The sequence below is a fragment of the Pteropus alecto genome, unplaced genomic scaffold (genome assembly GCF_000325575.1).
Source record: "Pteropus alecto unplaced genomic scaffold, ASM32557v1 scaffold53, whole genome shotgun sequence".
Taxonomy (NCBI): Eukaryota; Metazoa; Chordata; class Mammalia; order Chiroptera; family Pteropodidae; genus Pteropus; species Pteropus alecto.
The window spans coordinates 3,195,871-3,211,970 of NW_006434366.1; the positions used below are offsets into that span (position 1 = coordinate 3,195,871).

The 16,100-nt window shown below is 46.1% G+C and overlaps 1 protein-coding gene across 1 annotated transcript in view; it reads left to right on the plus strand.

Annotated features, from left to right (window-relative positions):
- Positions 1-12,757, plus strand: part of SUMF1 (sulfatase modifying factor 1) — a 68,708-nt gene extending 55,951 nt beyond the window's left edge. Inside the window, exons 9-10 of the mRNA XM_015587168.2 lie at positions 7,316-7,375; positions 11,018-12,757. Of these exons, the coding sequence (XP_015442654.1) occupies positions 7,316-7,375; positions 11,018-11,146 (189 nt within the window). The 3' untranslated portion in view covers positions 11,147-12,757. The remainder of the gene's footprint in view (positions 1-7,315; positions 7,376-11,017) is intronic.
- The last annotated feature ends 3,343 nt before the right edge of the window (positions 12,758-16,100 follow it).

Below are 16,100 nucleotides of genomic sequence, written 5' to 3' on the forward strand. Positions count from 1 at the left end.
AGCCAGCCCTTCGGCCTCCGTGCTCTTTCAAAGCTGCTGGTGTTCCCACCGGCTGGTCTTGAGTAGTATCTAATGTGCAGATGAAAACAGTATTTAAAATATACGAAGACTTGCCCAGGGTCGCTTGGTCTTCTCCCAAATGTTTTTAAGTTAAGGCGAGCGATCATTGTCAGATCGGAAAGAATGAGTTTCAGTTTCCTCCTAAGGAGTTCGTGGTATCGTTCGAACCCGGCAAAGGGAGAGAAAGTGCGACAAAGACAGATTACACTCTCAGACTTTTAAAAGCTTCTTGAGGTGAAGTTCACTCTGTTATTTCTGTGGCCCCCAGAATGTTTTTGTGCTGGTTTCACCATTAAAAATGTTCGCGTCCTGCTAAGTCTGACGCTGCGGGGAAACCCGTGCTCGCCGAGATTGGCCATGAGACTTTTCCTGTCGCGCGTTAGCCTGTCTCCCTTCTACAGAATCGTTACCGTGTCAGCTATTTTCGTAGAACTTGGACTCCCTTTGGGGTCCGGCCTTAGAAAAACTAGGTTAAGCGATCTCTGTGGTTTTGGAATTGGGAGGTCGCACGCCACCTGGATGATTAAGTGTGCGGGCGCCTTTGGGAGACCGGAGTGAGTCATGAGCTGGTAACGGGTCATGGTGGCAGCAGCAGCTGCGCATTTAGTGTTTATTCCTTGCCAGGTGCTTTATATGCTTATCTCGTGTAGTCCCCACATCAGCCCAGCGGAGCAGGCTACGTTGTCACCTCTGTTTCCCAGGGAGGAACCGGGACGTGCAAGGGTTTCCTAACTGGACCAGTCTCGCAGGCAGTCTGGCGCCTGAGCCCATGCTCTTCACTGAGAGGCAGCATGCGAGGTGGATCTTGCAAGATGAATGGGAGTTTAATGAACAGTGGGGGTGGGCATAGTAGGCAGCAAGATCACGTGTCTCCTTGGGGGACGTGAGAAGCTCATTGCCCTGAGGGCGACAATGAGAAATGATATTGGTAAGGAAGGAAGGTCATCGGGCCTAAAAACAGCTTTTTTGGTTAGCCACAGCAGCTCTCTCAGAGGCGAATTTCTGAGGTCTTTTAACAAGTTCGAGAGATCCTGTTTCTGTTTGCTCAGATCCAAAGAGTTTTCAGGTCGAGGGCTTTGGGCCCAGTGGACCTCTGAGACATCTTCTGATTTCAGACAGCCTGGATCTTGTCGTCCAGGAGTCAGTTTACTGCTCCCACCCTTCACGTTCAGCTTTGATTCTCTTTAGGGTTAAAAGAAATAGTTTTAATCATTTTAAACTGCATAGTCTTCCCAGACCAGCCCACACTCTGACAATAGCTAAGACGCTAACAGTCGGCTAACATTGGACCGGCACCTCACTTACCTGATTCTTGGAAAGAAGATGGGGGTGAAAAAAGTTTTTGATGTGCTGCTTAATCCTGTTTCAGGGGCTAACTCATTTCCTGCTTTGGAAAGCTATGGTGCCATTTAATGGTAAGAATGGATTATAATAAGGAGATAGTAAATGCAAAACAAAAGACGCTTTTAAGTTTTAATAGAGTGTTATCTCTGAGTGTCACTGAAGCACAACCAATACAATCACACTGAATGTGCTCCTTGTTTAACTAAAAAAATGAATAGGTAATTTACGAATGAATTTCAAAAGGTACAAAATTGCCACCCTCGTCTCCCAGACCTTTCTTTCCTCCCCAGGCAACTGGTTTGTAGTTTTTTAGTGACTCTTTTTATAAAGAGAGTTTATGCTTGTGTTGGCATAGATGAGTGTACGTCTATGCCTGTTAGCATATGTGAGTATATATATATTTTAGGATTTCATTATGGAAATGCTAATAAGTGAGAGTAGAGAGAATGTACCTATAACTCAGCTTCAGCAGTTATTAACTCTGTCAATCTTGGTTCAGTCAGAAGTAGAACTACTAGTGTGTGTGTGTGTGCGTGCGCGCGTGTGTGTGCGTGCTTGCTTGTGTCTACACATGCGTGCATAATGAATTTATTATAGAGATTTGACCTTACACACTCTAAAGTTGCTAATTGATACATATATGTATATATAAATAATCTAAATGTCTAGTTTTTACCTTAATAAACACAGAAGGCCCAGAAGTTGGATTTAACAAAGACTTAAAAGCAGCTATTATTTTTAAAGAACTAAAGGGAAATATAAAGAATTAGTAGAAAATACAATGAGTTAACAAATAAAGATTCATAACAGACACATGGAAATGTTAAGTAACCAAATGAAATTTCTATATTTGATAAACATCATAACTGATATGAATAGTTCCCTAGATGAACTCCGTAGCACGTTAGAAACCGTAGAAGAATCGGTGAACTCGCTAAGTTAAATCAAAATTTTCAAACCAAAGAACAGAAAGGGAAAAAAAAATTGGAGACAAACCAACAGGGTCTTCTGCTACAATAGGAAGCATTTCAGCGTAATTCCAACACGGAATAGGAGCCCCAGACGGAGAGGAGCGAGAGAGAGGAACAAAACAATTTTAAAGAAACGGTCCGAATGCTTACCGCTTTCAATGACAGTTATCTACAGATCCAAGAAATTCAGTGAACTTCAACTAGGATAAACACACCTGGATAAATCACAGTCACACTGTTGAAGGACAAAGAGAAAATCGTGAAAGCAGCAGGAGAAAACCTTAGCACATACAGGACAATGAGAAGTGATGAACGGCTTGTTTCTCATCAGGAACAGTGGAAACCGGATGGTGGATATATTCAAAGTGCTGGGGAAAAAATCCAACTATCAAGTAAGGAGTTTATATCCAGCAAAACTGTCCTTTAAAAATGAAGGTAATGGAGGTTTGACTTCTGGTTCTGGGAAAACAGAGTAGATGTTCAGTTCCCCATCCCCATCCTGCTAAATACAGTTAAAACGCTGGACACTGCATGTGAAAGAAACATGAGAAGCCCCTGAAAGGTGAGAAGAAGGCAGAGTAGTTGTGGGCCCTGGGACCCTACGAGTGACATGGCAGCGGGTTCCGTGGATTTTCTCGTTGCCCCATGTATCTCAGACTCGGAGCTGAAGAAGCCATCAACCCACAAATGCCCATGGATTTAGACAAAAAGTCTCAAGACAGTCCCGCTGTCTGTAGCTAAAGGAGCAAGTAGAAAAGGGACAGTCTAGCAACGAAGAGAACTTTGAGGCAGTAACCACCCTACACAGAACAGGCTGCGTCCCCGCCCACGCCCCCAAAGGCCCAGCGGGACATGTAGACATCCACCAGCATGGGGCCGTACGGAGGCTCCGTAACACCCCTGCCTGGGTGGTGTCAGAGAAGGCCTTTTGTCATTGTCCAGCAGTCACGAGGACCCCTTACTGTGGAGAATGCGTGGGGAGCCAGACCGCTCACCCTCCCAGCAGTGAGTAAGAAGAGCCCCTGAGGAGGTGGCAGTGGAGACTGAGCTGGGACCTTGGCCTTCTCCTTCCCCCTCTCCTGGCAGTAATGAGGTGGCTCCACCTTTCCCCTGTCGGTGTGAGTCACAGAAAGCCAGCTAAAACGGGATATTTAAGTAACGTCTAGAGTCTTGTAACATAATTAAAATCCAGGTTTCCATTGAACAATCACTCATCATACCAAGAACCAGGAAGATACCAAGCTAAATGAAAAAAGACATTGAATAGATGCTAACACGGGGTGACAGATGTTAGAATTACCCACCAAAGATTTTAGAGCAGCCATGATAAAAGTACTTCAGTGAGCCATTATCAACATGCTTGAAACAAAAAAATAGAAAGCTTCAGAAAAAAAAGTAGAAGATATAAATGAGAACTAAATGCAAATTTTAGAACTGAAAAATAGAATAATCAAAATAAAAGCTTTACGAGTGGGCTCAGCAGCAGAATGGAAAGGACAGAGGGGAAAAAAATCAGTAAACTGGAAACTAGAACCAAAGAAACTATCCAAACTGATCAACAGAGAGAAAATAGAAAATAATAAATGCATGAATAAACAAAGCCTCAGAGTCCTATGTAACTATAACGAAAGATCATCCAGCATTTGTGTCATGGGGGGCCTGGAGAAGAGGAGAAGGAGGGTGGGGCTGAGTACGCAAATAATGGCTGAAAACTTCCCAAATTTGGGAAAAGACTTAAACCTATAGATTCGAGAGGCTAAGCAAACCCGAAAGAGGATCATCTCAAATCCATTCCATGACACAGCATAATTAAACTTCTGAAAACCGAAGACAAAGATAAATCTTGAAAACAGCCGGAGAAAATGACACCTTACCTAGAGGGAACAAAAAGCATTGTGAATGACAGTGGATTTCTCATCAGAGACCCTAATGAGGACCAGAGGAAATGGCACCATGTTTTTTAAGTATTGAAAGACAACTGCCAACCCAGAATCCTTTATCCAGTGAATTGTCTCTTTAGCAGTAAGAGGAAATCAAGACATTCTCAAAGGAAGGGAAACAATTTGTCACCAGCAGACCTAACCTAAAAGGATGGCTAAAGGAAGTCCCCTAAACTGAGCGGAAACGATTTAAGGAGGAACCTTTAAACATCGGGATGGAAGGAAGAACACCGGAAGCAAAAATGTGGATGTGTGCGCAGGCTTTCGTTCTCCTACATTTTCTATTGATGGTTGAAGCAGAAATTATAACATTGTCTGATGTGTTTCTGTGTGTATTGAGAGGGAGTATTTAATACAATTAGATTATAAACCAGAGAGGCTAAAGGGATGTAGAGGGAGGTTTTTTATACGTCACTGGAACTGGTAAAATAACACCAGTGCACCTTGATGTTTTACATGTTATCACAGATATATATACACACACATATATGTATACACATGTATATGTATACACACACATGTACATATTTAAATATGTAACTGATAAGATGTAAACTGATATACATACAAAACTGATATAGACATATAAACTGTGGTAAGATACATATAAATGTACAGTCAAAAGGTAAATCAATGAGTTTATTTAAAAAGTTGGACAGTGAAGAAGGCCGATAAGAAAAAAATTGATTCACTTGCAGCGTGCTGTTGGAGGAGGGCTCTGTGGATGCCCAGGACCCCCAGAAAGATGAGCAGGTGGGTCCTGGAGCAAGAGCCTGAGACATCCCTGGAGGCAAAAATGACATTCTGAAGCTGTCCTACTTTGGGCACTTCACGAGAAGCAGGGTTCTCTGGGAAAGACAGTGACGCTGGGAAGTACAGGAGGCAGCGGGAAGGGAGGAGGCCAAGTATGAGAGGGCTCGACTCCGTGACAGAAGCCCCAGGCAGGATTCCGCAGGCGTGAGCAGGGCCGCTGGCGAAGCGGTAAACATTGCAAGCTACGGCGTAGCCACAGTGGTCTGACGCACCAGCATGGACGTCATGAGCCTTGGTTGGTCTGGTAACTTGCTGTTTAGCGATCATGGGCTTCGTTCATTGGAGAGGGTGACGGGAGAGAAGTGTTTTGTTCTCACTCCCTCCTGTTGGCAAATCGGCTCCTCATTTTAGATGTGACTTGACAAAAGAGTTCTGTCTTGCGCGACGGCGGATACCGTGAGAGGCTTCAGTCAGAATTTCAACTCATCCGGGACGTTGAACCCAGCGCGCAGAGAGCCGCCTGCAGCAGTGCGAGGCAAGAATTCCGTGTCGGAGAGAGTCACCGGTCTGCGGGACAGCCACACGGTCGTAAAGGCGTCGTTTCTGCCTCACTGAATCCTTGGGGTTGATCTTCCTTTTATATTTGCATTTTATGTTTATTTTTTTTTAGGCGGAGCAACCCTCGGTTGACCTCACAGATTGCAAAGACCTCGTCAGTTTACAATCTCTTATTTTTTTATTTTTTATGCCTACAGCACCTGGTCTTCCTAGGTGGTCTCCCATCCAGGTACTGACCAGGCCCGACCCCGCTTAGCTTCCGAGTGATCTTCCTTTTACAGAACCGTAAATTCGCCCAGCAGACTCTGATTTGGTGTCTGTCACAGTCCAGGTGTCCCTGGGAGGGAAGCTGTGCTGTTAGTCATTGTTGCATGCCGCTTTTCTCATCCATAGCTTGCTCGCTTATACTCAGTAGAAGTCTGTTAGTCTAACATTAAGCATTGAGGCCGTGGAAATAACTGTGGCCCTGCGTGGAATGAGGACTGGCAAGTGGCTTGGTCTCTGACAGTTCCCGAGTACCTGGAAATGCCTAGGAAACGTCTTCTGCCCACGTTGTTGGCATTTGCAGGTCAGTGTGTTCACCAGGCTTGGAGGAGACGTGGGTCTTCTAGCTTCTGCCCCTACGTCTGGCCTTTGACAATAGATGGTCGACAAGACAAAAGGAAAACAGGAGGGTGGTTCTGCTTTCTCTTGATTTCAGGAAACAGAGCAAGTCGCTAGATGATGAGACGACTTTTTGCGTAACAAAGGAAAAGCAAAGCATCCTGGTCCCCCTCGGACTTCCCAGCTGTGATTCTGGTTTGTGGGAGCTCGTTGGTCCCTCGCAGATGCTGTCTGCATGGCTTACCTGATGCTGAGGCTCTTAGCCTGGTAACTAAAGTCGAGGATGTGCATTTCCATCGCACTTTGATCCAAAGCCCTCCCCAGAAGAAGCAGTCTGACTGCTCGGCCGGCCGCTTCTGGCTCCAGGTGTTACTCCCGACCTAGCCACTGCTGCTTCAGGCCGCTGCCCCATTTCCTGTCCCCCCGTCTCTAAATTGGGAGCTCGCAAACCCTGGAGCCGGGCTGCCTGGGTGTGAATCCTCATTCTCGCCCTCGCTTACCCTGCCTCAGGATTCGTTACGGAGATCGCACACGTTCACATTTGCAAAGGACTTAGAACCATGCTCGTCTCGTAGCACGCACGATGTACATCTTTTTGAAAAAGCTGTGTTTTTATGTCTCGATTGTGGTAGTGGTTACATGACTATACATTTGATGAAACTCATCAGAACTCTGCATTTAAAAAGGATTAAAAAGGTGAAAAAGTTTACTGTATGTAGATTATACCAATAAATCTGACCTGAAATCTTTCTGAGATAAAAAGCAAATTCCTTCATTCAGTCAGCACAGGATTTATTAGGTGTTGCACAGCAGGCTTATAAAAACATAATTATAATGCCGGATAAATTTGCCTTTCAGCATGAGAAGGTGATGTAGGGGTTTAGAGGTGGAGCTGGACCTTAGAGGATGGGTAGGATTGAGAGAGGCGGGCCTTCGGGAGGGTGCCTGGGTGCAGGCGCAAGGCCCGGGACGGAAAAGCACGGGGACAATTTGGGTGACCACGGGAGAGGTGACTAAGATGGACCCTCTCCCACTGCGTGGGGCGCGGCTGTGCTGTTGGTACTAGCGAGTTCTCTTCTTTTACAGAAAGGGCCCCCTTCTGGGAAAGACCGAGTGAAGAAAGGTGGCTCCTATATGTGCCATGAGGTAAGTCAAGTCACGAAACTCTATTTTGGTGTTCTAACAGGAGGTTTACGGATCCGTTGTAAACTTTAGCCCCATAATGTCCCATCTGCTTCTGCTAATACATACCTGTCCCCATCGAAGCCAGAAAAAAAAGTAGGATAATTATCTCAAGTTTGGGCACAGACATGGGGAAAACTGGCACAAGATGGAGAGGCTGCGACTGGCCTGTCGTTAACCAAATTCCGTCTGTTGACTCGTGCCCTTTGACAGACCCTTGAAGCCCGTTCACCAGGGTGGGCCTGGGCCGTCTACCTTTTCCAGCATGCGGGTCTGGAAACACGCTCCTCCTTTGTTTGAGACTCCTGTGCATTTCTGGGTTGTCTGTTGAGTTGAGGTCGAGGGTGGGTTGCCGTGTACCGGAGCGGAAGGTCCCAGGTGTGGAGAGTGCGCTTCCTGAGATGACCGTCGACCTCAGAGAGTGTTTCTCCTCTTTGGGCTGTGATTTCAGTGCCCGGCTGGCTGTTCTTGGTTCGTCAGAGTGACTCCATATTTCATTTTAAGGAGTTTGGAAATTGAATACTACTTCTCTCCCTTTTTTTCTCTAAATCATATATTTTTAGCGTCTCCAGCACTTCAGCTTCTGTCTTTCTGTCCCTGCGCAAGGATGGCATTTTGCAGATTGTTATCATGAGACACTTCCCATGGTAATTCAGTCAGTCCAGGCGGGTAGAGACTTAAAACGACCTATAATGGCTCCAGCTTAAGCTACTAATTTGATAACGGTGGCATTGTCAAACTTTGCCTTAAAACGGTGATTCTCAGAATTTATTGTACGTTAGAATCATCTGGGGTCTATAAAAAATACTGTTGCCTGTTCCCTCGCTTGCCTCATTCTGATTTGATTTTTCTGGAGTGTGGCCTGGGCATCTGGATTTTAAAGCATAACAGCAAGTTTGGGAACCGCTGGCCTGAAGAGACTCTCTTTAGATTATGTGTTTATGTGAGTTTGTACGCACGTGTGTCTTCTGCATTTCTTAGACTTTTTAATGCAGTTATTTAGGTGGCAGTTCATAGAGTTGAGTTCACTGTATGCTTTATACCTGCATATAATAAGAAGTGGACACATTTATCTTTAAAATTCTAATTTTAATTTTAAATTAAAAGCATTGTCCCAGGTCATCCCAGTACATTTAAATGTTCATGTACACGTCAGTCTTTAGTCTCAGATTTTCTTCTCTAATTGAAGCTGCTACTGCAAGAGTATCTGAATCCTCCTGCTGGGGAACCAGACTTGCATGAAAGACAGGTGACGCTCTTTTTGAATAATAGTATTTCAAAACCCTAATTGCCGCCAGTTATGTCTCTGACATATGGCATTTTTCTTAATTGGGACTCCATTTACTTTGTAAGAATTGAGGACCAGAAGATTTTTCCTCAAGAAACAGTGGAGCAAATGAAGAGTGTAAAAACATTTTAAGCATAACACCAAAGTATCCCAATGCCAAACATATGAGTGTTATCAACTTTAACATTTCGTATTTTTTGTTCACTTTAAATCTGTATTGTACAGGCTTTTCTGTTTGTTCTTTTAAAATATCTTTTAACTTAATATTTGTTTTTAATAGATACTTTTACAGGGTACAGTTGGTTTTTGTATATTTATCTTATGTCCTGCAACTTTGTTAAACTCATGTATATTTTTCATGTTTTTGTAGAGTCTTATATTTTCTACATAGGTGGTAAATATAGACAATTTTACTTGTTCTCTTTTAATCTGGATCTTTTACTCTTTTTTTTTTTTCTTGCTGTCTATAACATTGTCTATAACATCCATTATCATTTTGAACAGGAGAGGTAAGAACAGACACTCTTACCTCATTTTTGAGGTGAGAATCTTACAAGGTACGCATTTAAGTTTTCAAAGTTAATTTGATATTAGCTCTAGTGTCTTCAAAGATATCCTTTATCAGCTTGAGGAAGTTTTCCTCTATTCCTAGTTTTTGAGAATTTTTATCAGGAATGAATGTGCATTTTGCCAGGTGCTTTTTCCATCGATATTGAGATGTTTATCTTTTCCAGTCTGTTAATATGGTGAACTACACTTATTGATTTAAAATTTTCAAATCTTAAACCATCCTTGCTTTCCTAGAAGACATCCGATTAGTGATGCTGTATGACCTTTTTACATATTTTTGGATTTGACCTGCTAAAGTGTCGAGCATTTGTTTGCATTTACATTCATGATGGCTAATCTTCGGTCGTTTCCTTGTCCGGTTTTCGCGTCAGTGTATTCCCGGCTTTGTCGATCAAATATTCCCTCATCTTAAATTTTTTCGAGGCAGTTCATGTAGAATCAGCTATTTCTTATGTAAATGTTTGCTAGATTCCCCCAGGGAAACCATTTGGGCCTAGAGGTGTAGCTGTGGATTTAATTTAGTTCATAGCTGCAGAGTTAGGTGGATTATCTGTTTCTTCTTGATTAATATCTGAGAGTTTGTTTCCTTCAAGGAATTTGTCCACTTCGTCTGAGTTATCGAATTTGTTGGCATAAACTTGGCCTTTTCATTGGCTGTTTAGACCACGTACATTTAATGTGACCATTGATAAGGCCGGGTTTAAATTTGCCATCTTGGTGTTTGTCTTGGTGCCATCTGTTCTTTGTTTCCTCTCCCTCTCTCTCTCTCTTTCGCTTGTATGTTTTATCACTCTATTTCTCTTCTTTGCTTTATTAACTGTACCTCTTTGTTTTAAGATCTTAGTGATTGATTTAGAGTCTGTGTCGTGCCTATTTAACTTTTTCTAGTTTGAATTTAGTCAGGCTCAGAGGGATGGAGATAACGTGCCGGAAGAGGGAATTCCAGGAAAACAGCAGTGTTGGTTGTGAGCACCTGTCTTTTTCAGAGCATCTGTCTTTTTTCGCTAGATTAAAAGTGGCAGTTTCAGCTATAACTAAATTATTAAGATGTGGACTCTGGAATTAGACCTGGGTTGGAGCTCTGTAACTGCTCCGTCTGTGACCTTGGGTCCTTAATCTTTCTAAGCCTCTGTCTTCACGTTTGTAAAATGCACATCATGGTTGCACCTGCTGTAAGGTTCTTATGTGGAAAGAATAGACCAAAGTATGTAAGCCCTTGGACAGTGCCTAACTCATGGCGAAGACTCGGTCACAGTTAGTTGCTGCTAGCCCCATCATCCTTCATCATCATCATTATTATAATTAGATCGTTTTTCCCACTAGTTCCCTTTTGAATAAGGATCCAACTAATGAACTCCTAACTAGGTAGCAGAATCCTGGAAATGATCCTTAAGGCATTGGTGAAAATCAGTAAAAGAAAGTAAATCAATAAAAAGAAAGAATAATGTTGTAATTCATTTTGAAAAAAATCATGTTACCTAGAAGGTGACTGACCTTTGGTTATGGGCCAGGGCCTCTTTGCACGACTAAAGTAAGCTCTGATGATCATTCATAACTTTTTCAAAGCCCATCCGAAGTACAGCTTTGACGAGGGCACAGAGGGAAGAACCACAGGGCAGCCTGGCCTCGGCTTAGGAGCACAGCCTCTGGGATGGGAGGGGAAAGGCTGTAATGCCGGATCCACCACTTTTAAGCCATGTGACCTAACGCACAGTTTTAGCATTCCTGTGCTTTCGTTTTCCCTCAAGCATACTAGTGACAGCTCCGCAGGATTCGTGGAGGATGAAGTGCGTGAATCACCCTCCCGTGAAGTTCTTAGGACAGTCCACATAGTAAGTACTCAGGAAATAATAGCCGATGTTCTTGAACGTCGTTAGAGTAATCCCAGCGGGGTCTTTAGCTCAGCCCACAGCCTCCCACCATTTTACACGAGACCATTAGCAAAGGAGTTGATCTGACGTCAGCGGCAAAGCACCAGGCGCAAAGCCCAGAGGCCTGGGTTCTGCTGCGTGGTTTTCTATGGCGATTTTGTTTGAGATGAGCTACAGATACCGTAAAACTTCCCTGTGTCTCTAAAAGTCATCATCTCACAGAAAACCACGTCGCTGTCCCCCTTGCCTTCAAAGTCCCGAGGCTGGTAAGTCATTATAACAAATGGATTGTTCTGGAGTCCAGGGTCCCATTCTTAGCACAGGTTTTGAGATCAATGTCATACAGTAATTAGCCATTTTGAGGAAATAGGACTAAAACCTCTGTTCTTAATTAATAAAATGACCCATATTTCAGCCACTCAAAGTCCTAATGTCATTAATAACCAGTTTTTGGTGCTAAAAGTAGAGTTGGAAAAAAAAGAGCAATGAGGACGTTGGAAATCAGGCCATTTTCCTCTTTAATTACGAGTTTCATTAGTTGCCCGTTATCAGAATTTGAAATGAACTACTCACGAGTAAACGTTTGCTGAGTGGATGAGTGCGCGTGAAATGGAACGGCGATGCGCACTGACCGGCTTCTCACACGGTGGCCGTGACCTCTCGACACTGACTTGTGGTGAGGCTTGCTTAGGGTGTGGCTCTTCACAGTCGATTGGGTTAATGGAAGGTTTTAGAGATGCTATGATCTCATAAAGGACCAGCTCTTTTGTTACACAAAACATTTCGTTGCACTAAAAATGAGAAAATAAATAATGAACATAGAAGCATTCCCAAAGAAACTTAAAAAAAAAAAAAACTTCCTAAAGAAAACTATTGATAGTTTTCAACCAGACTTGTTGTGCACTTTGATTTTTTTTCTCCCCCAAGTAGAATTATTCTGTATGTAGCAGGGGCTTCAAGCATAGCTGTGCTAAAAGTCTCATCCTAGACCTCGTGGATCTGTTTTCTACCCTCTTCACGTCACAGCCTCAGATCCTGAACACCGGGCTCTGGGCAGACACAGACTCAGGGCTGTTAGAGCTTGCGTTTCATGGCATATGAACCACATCTTATTTTAAAATACCATGTTGTGCAGTTTGGGAGGTACGTTGCATCCAGCAGAGACCTCAGGCCGGATCCTTATCCCCAGCGGCGCCGCTCAGCTGCCCATTGAGAAGCACGTGCGGATGCACCTTCGCCTGCTGGCAGGGGCGTCATCGTCTTTCTAAAACGAGATCGCGGAGACCTGCGAGGAGCTGGCTGAAGCTCCGTGTCACTGGGAAGCAGGGCCACCCAGGGAGGTCGGATAAGACGGGCACAGCCCCCTTCCGTGGGGAGGAGTGTTGCGTTCCTTACAGAGCGACACTTACAGTGTCGCCGCGTGTCCGGCGTGATGGAGCATTTCGACGCTAGTCCATCAGTAGCTCCCGTTTTATCATTAGGGAGCAGGCTCAGAAAGGCTTTGCCTAAAGGTAAACAGCTAATGAGTCCTGGATTTCATCCTTCGTGGTGAACAAATTAGCAAAATGTTTGTCACGGTTTCCATTTATTTCAAGCCCCACCTCCTGTCTGCTGAAAACAATGATACAGAGGCATGAAAATGGCAAAATTCAGGCAAGGTAAGACGACAGCAAGGCCAGAGCCTGGTGAATAAATTAGCAAAATGTTTGTCACGGTTCCATTTACATCAAGCCCCACCTCCTGTCTGCTGAGACCACGGCCTGTAATGTGACAGCGCCGTTTACCCACCCACATGTCCCGCCTTTGATCATTTGTCAGCTTTGTGCCAGTCGCTGCTGTGGCCTGGGATTCTCATTCCCCAGATCTTTGGGAACTCGGCTCTCGTGGCACCTCCCTGAGGCCACCTTCCATACAGCGGTCACCTCGTCACGCTCGGCCCCCTCTCCCCATTTTACTTCCTTCCGGGCTGACCGCTCCCGGAAACAGCCTGTGCCTCATGGGCTCGTTTATCGCGTGCTCTCCTGGCAACAGGCGCCTCACCTGTCCTGTTCCGGTGTGTTCCCCGAGTCCGGAGCCGCACAGAGCATGTCGCGAACCCTCAAAAGAGTCAGCGAAGAAGCGACCGAGCTCAGTCGTGACCAGGCTCTGGCCTTGCTGTCGTCTTACCTTGCCTGAATTGTGCCATTTTCATGCCTCTGTATCGTTGTTTTCGTCACTAAACACACCTTTGCTGCTTTCTAAATCCTGTAAATCATTGCTACTGGAACTGTGTCCCTTGGACCCATAGCAGCAGCAGCATTTAGAAGTTAGAATTGCACTGTTTTGCACCTCACACCAGACCCCCTGGGCGTGCGGTCTGGGAATGGGTGTCGAAACAAGCTCTCCAGGCTGAAGGGAGCAGACCCCCGCCGTCCATGTCGTGTTAAGCCGTCCTCTGGCCACGGTCTGCGCTCCGCCTTCCAAAAGTGTTCGCTGAGACGTTGCACTGCGGGAAAGATGATGTCTTCCTCGGACTCAGTGCCGACCCCAGGATCTCTAGCCCTGTTCTGTAGCTGTCGGGTGTGTCGCCGTTGCTGCCTCACCCCGCCTGTGCCCTCCAGCGGGGCCGTGCCTGGACTCGGGCGCTGTACACAGCAGGCGGTCAGTAAATGCCCGCTTGTTTTCTGTCACGTGTGGCATGGCTGTGGGACAAGAACGTCCACGTGTGGCTGTCCGCCTTGCCCGGGGCTCGCGGCACGGGGCCAGGCTCACCCACCGCAGCTTGGTCCTGGAGGTTCTGGGGCGCTCGTGCTTCACGGCCGCCCAGCGTGGGGAGGGGACTGCTGCCCTGCCTTCCTGCGTGGTCACCGCTGGGCATTTTCGAGCTTCCGTGGCATGCCAGTCACAGGCTGTAGCAGATGCCATCAGGGTCTCACTGTTTCAGGCGTATTTTAAAGGTTCCCCTTCCCTTCTCCTGCCTGGACGCTGCCTGGATAATACGTTATATTCCTCACTGGCCACAGGGAAACTGAGGACACTGGTTGCTGTCGTCCCACCGGCTGTGGAAGGCAAAGCGACACATCTTCATTTTATGGTGGGGGCGCCCAGACAGTGTCCGTGTCGGCCTCAGACACAGCCTTATGAAGACTGGAAACGTTCAGACTTTTGAGAGGAAGGAGAATAATACGAATTAAGAACAAAAGAACGACCCCTCTCACGCCGAAAATGGTTCCTCCTTCACGAGTCCCAAAGTCACTCTCCGTGCTTATTTGTGTGGTTCCTGTAAGCAGCTGGCGGGGGTTTTACCTTCCCTGGGTCAGCTCAGAGCTGACACTCATGTCCTCGGGATAACCAGTTCATTGTCATTCTCCGTTATTTCGGATTGAAGAACAACCCCAGGATGTTAGAGGTGCGTGTGTGGTTACTTTCGGGTATGGAAGCTTTCGAGGTATTCGAGTCAAGTAATCTGTGGTGATTCACAGACGAGGTGACCAGGGATACGCTAGGCGTCCTTATTGGTGCAGGTACGTGTGTGCATGCCGGACGAACGTGCGGGGGACGGCAAGGAAGCGTGAGCGTGACACCTGATGACATCTCGGAGTGTAGACTCTCCCTGGGTAGACCTGGGTCGGAGTTCTACCTCCTTTAACAGCTGTGTCGTCTTGGGACTCATTTAATTTCTCTGGGCTGTTACAGTCACATGAAATGACAGGCCGTGTGCCCAGCACCGTGCCTGGCCTGTACTGGGAGCTCGATGCCCGCACTAATGCCCACGGGTGCTTGTACTCCGCTCCTGGCAAACAGCCACAACCCAGACCCCACACACGAAACCGAATAGCTTCCTGAGTCATGATTTACACTCCAAAAGCAATGCCTTTCAAAGAATGTTTTCCACAGAGTCTCCTGCTCTTGCTGATTCTGGCTTTGCTGTTTAGTCGTGGCCAATCTGCCTGACGCTAAACAGTGTCTTAACGTTGTTCTGAATTAATACTTTTCTTTAAGCTGTATCACTCGGTTTAATGTCAGGTACTCTTCTAAATGTAAAAATAACTTTTTCAGTTGTGACAGCAATATGTATGAGGAAGGAGTAAAGGTACCAAATACACGTGATGGCGTCGTTTTAACCAAACTGCTAAAATTATTAACGTGATGAAGGGCGAGGCGCGAGGAAAGATCCATCCCTGTCCTGACCATCCGGGAGCCTGAACTTTCTGACGTTCCCTCCCTGCGTCGGCGCCGGGGTCTGCATCCGGACCTCCAGGTGGCCAACCCTCCGCTTACCTGCGGAAGGGCTCAGGCCTGCATCCGCCTGGCTCCCATCACCCTGACTGCCTGACACCTGACGGACATCGGTCCCGGACCAACCCTAGCGCTGAGAATGCGGGACCGGCACTTCCCAAGGACGTGCTTTTGACTCTCAGAACTTTTCACTCTTCTTTTCTGGAACACCTGTCAGTTTTTGCCTCGCTGTGTTCCCAGTTCGCAGACTCTCAGGCCCGTGGATAATCTTCTCATTTATTTCCGGCAAAGCCTCTGGGTTCGTTTTGAGTTCGTGTGACATGTGCTTGGAGTAGGGAACGTGCAGCTCCACACCCGAGGACCTCCGCTTGTGGGGCGGTCACTGTGACGCGCCCCGTCTTTTCCCTCGGGCTTACGCAGTTGCCTCGATTGAGACCGTACCATGTTCGGTGTTGACTTCTTCATTTAGCATATCACGAGAAGGTCCTATGTCATTAAATGTTACAGAAAAACATGATTTTAATGGCTGCTTCCTCGTCTCACATATAGACAGATGTCCCATAACTCGTGTAACGTTGGGCGTTTAAGTTTTATTTTATTTTTCTACTCTGCTTGGCAGCGCTGACCCCGCGGGCTCTGCGTCGGATCTGGGTCACGTGTGTGAGGCGCGGGGTGGGGTGGGCCTGAGAGCCTGGCGCTGCCCTTTCCGGACGCCCGCGCCGGCTCGCAGGGCGGCTCAGGT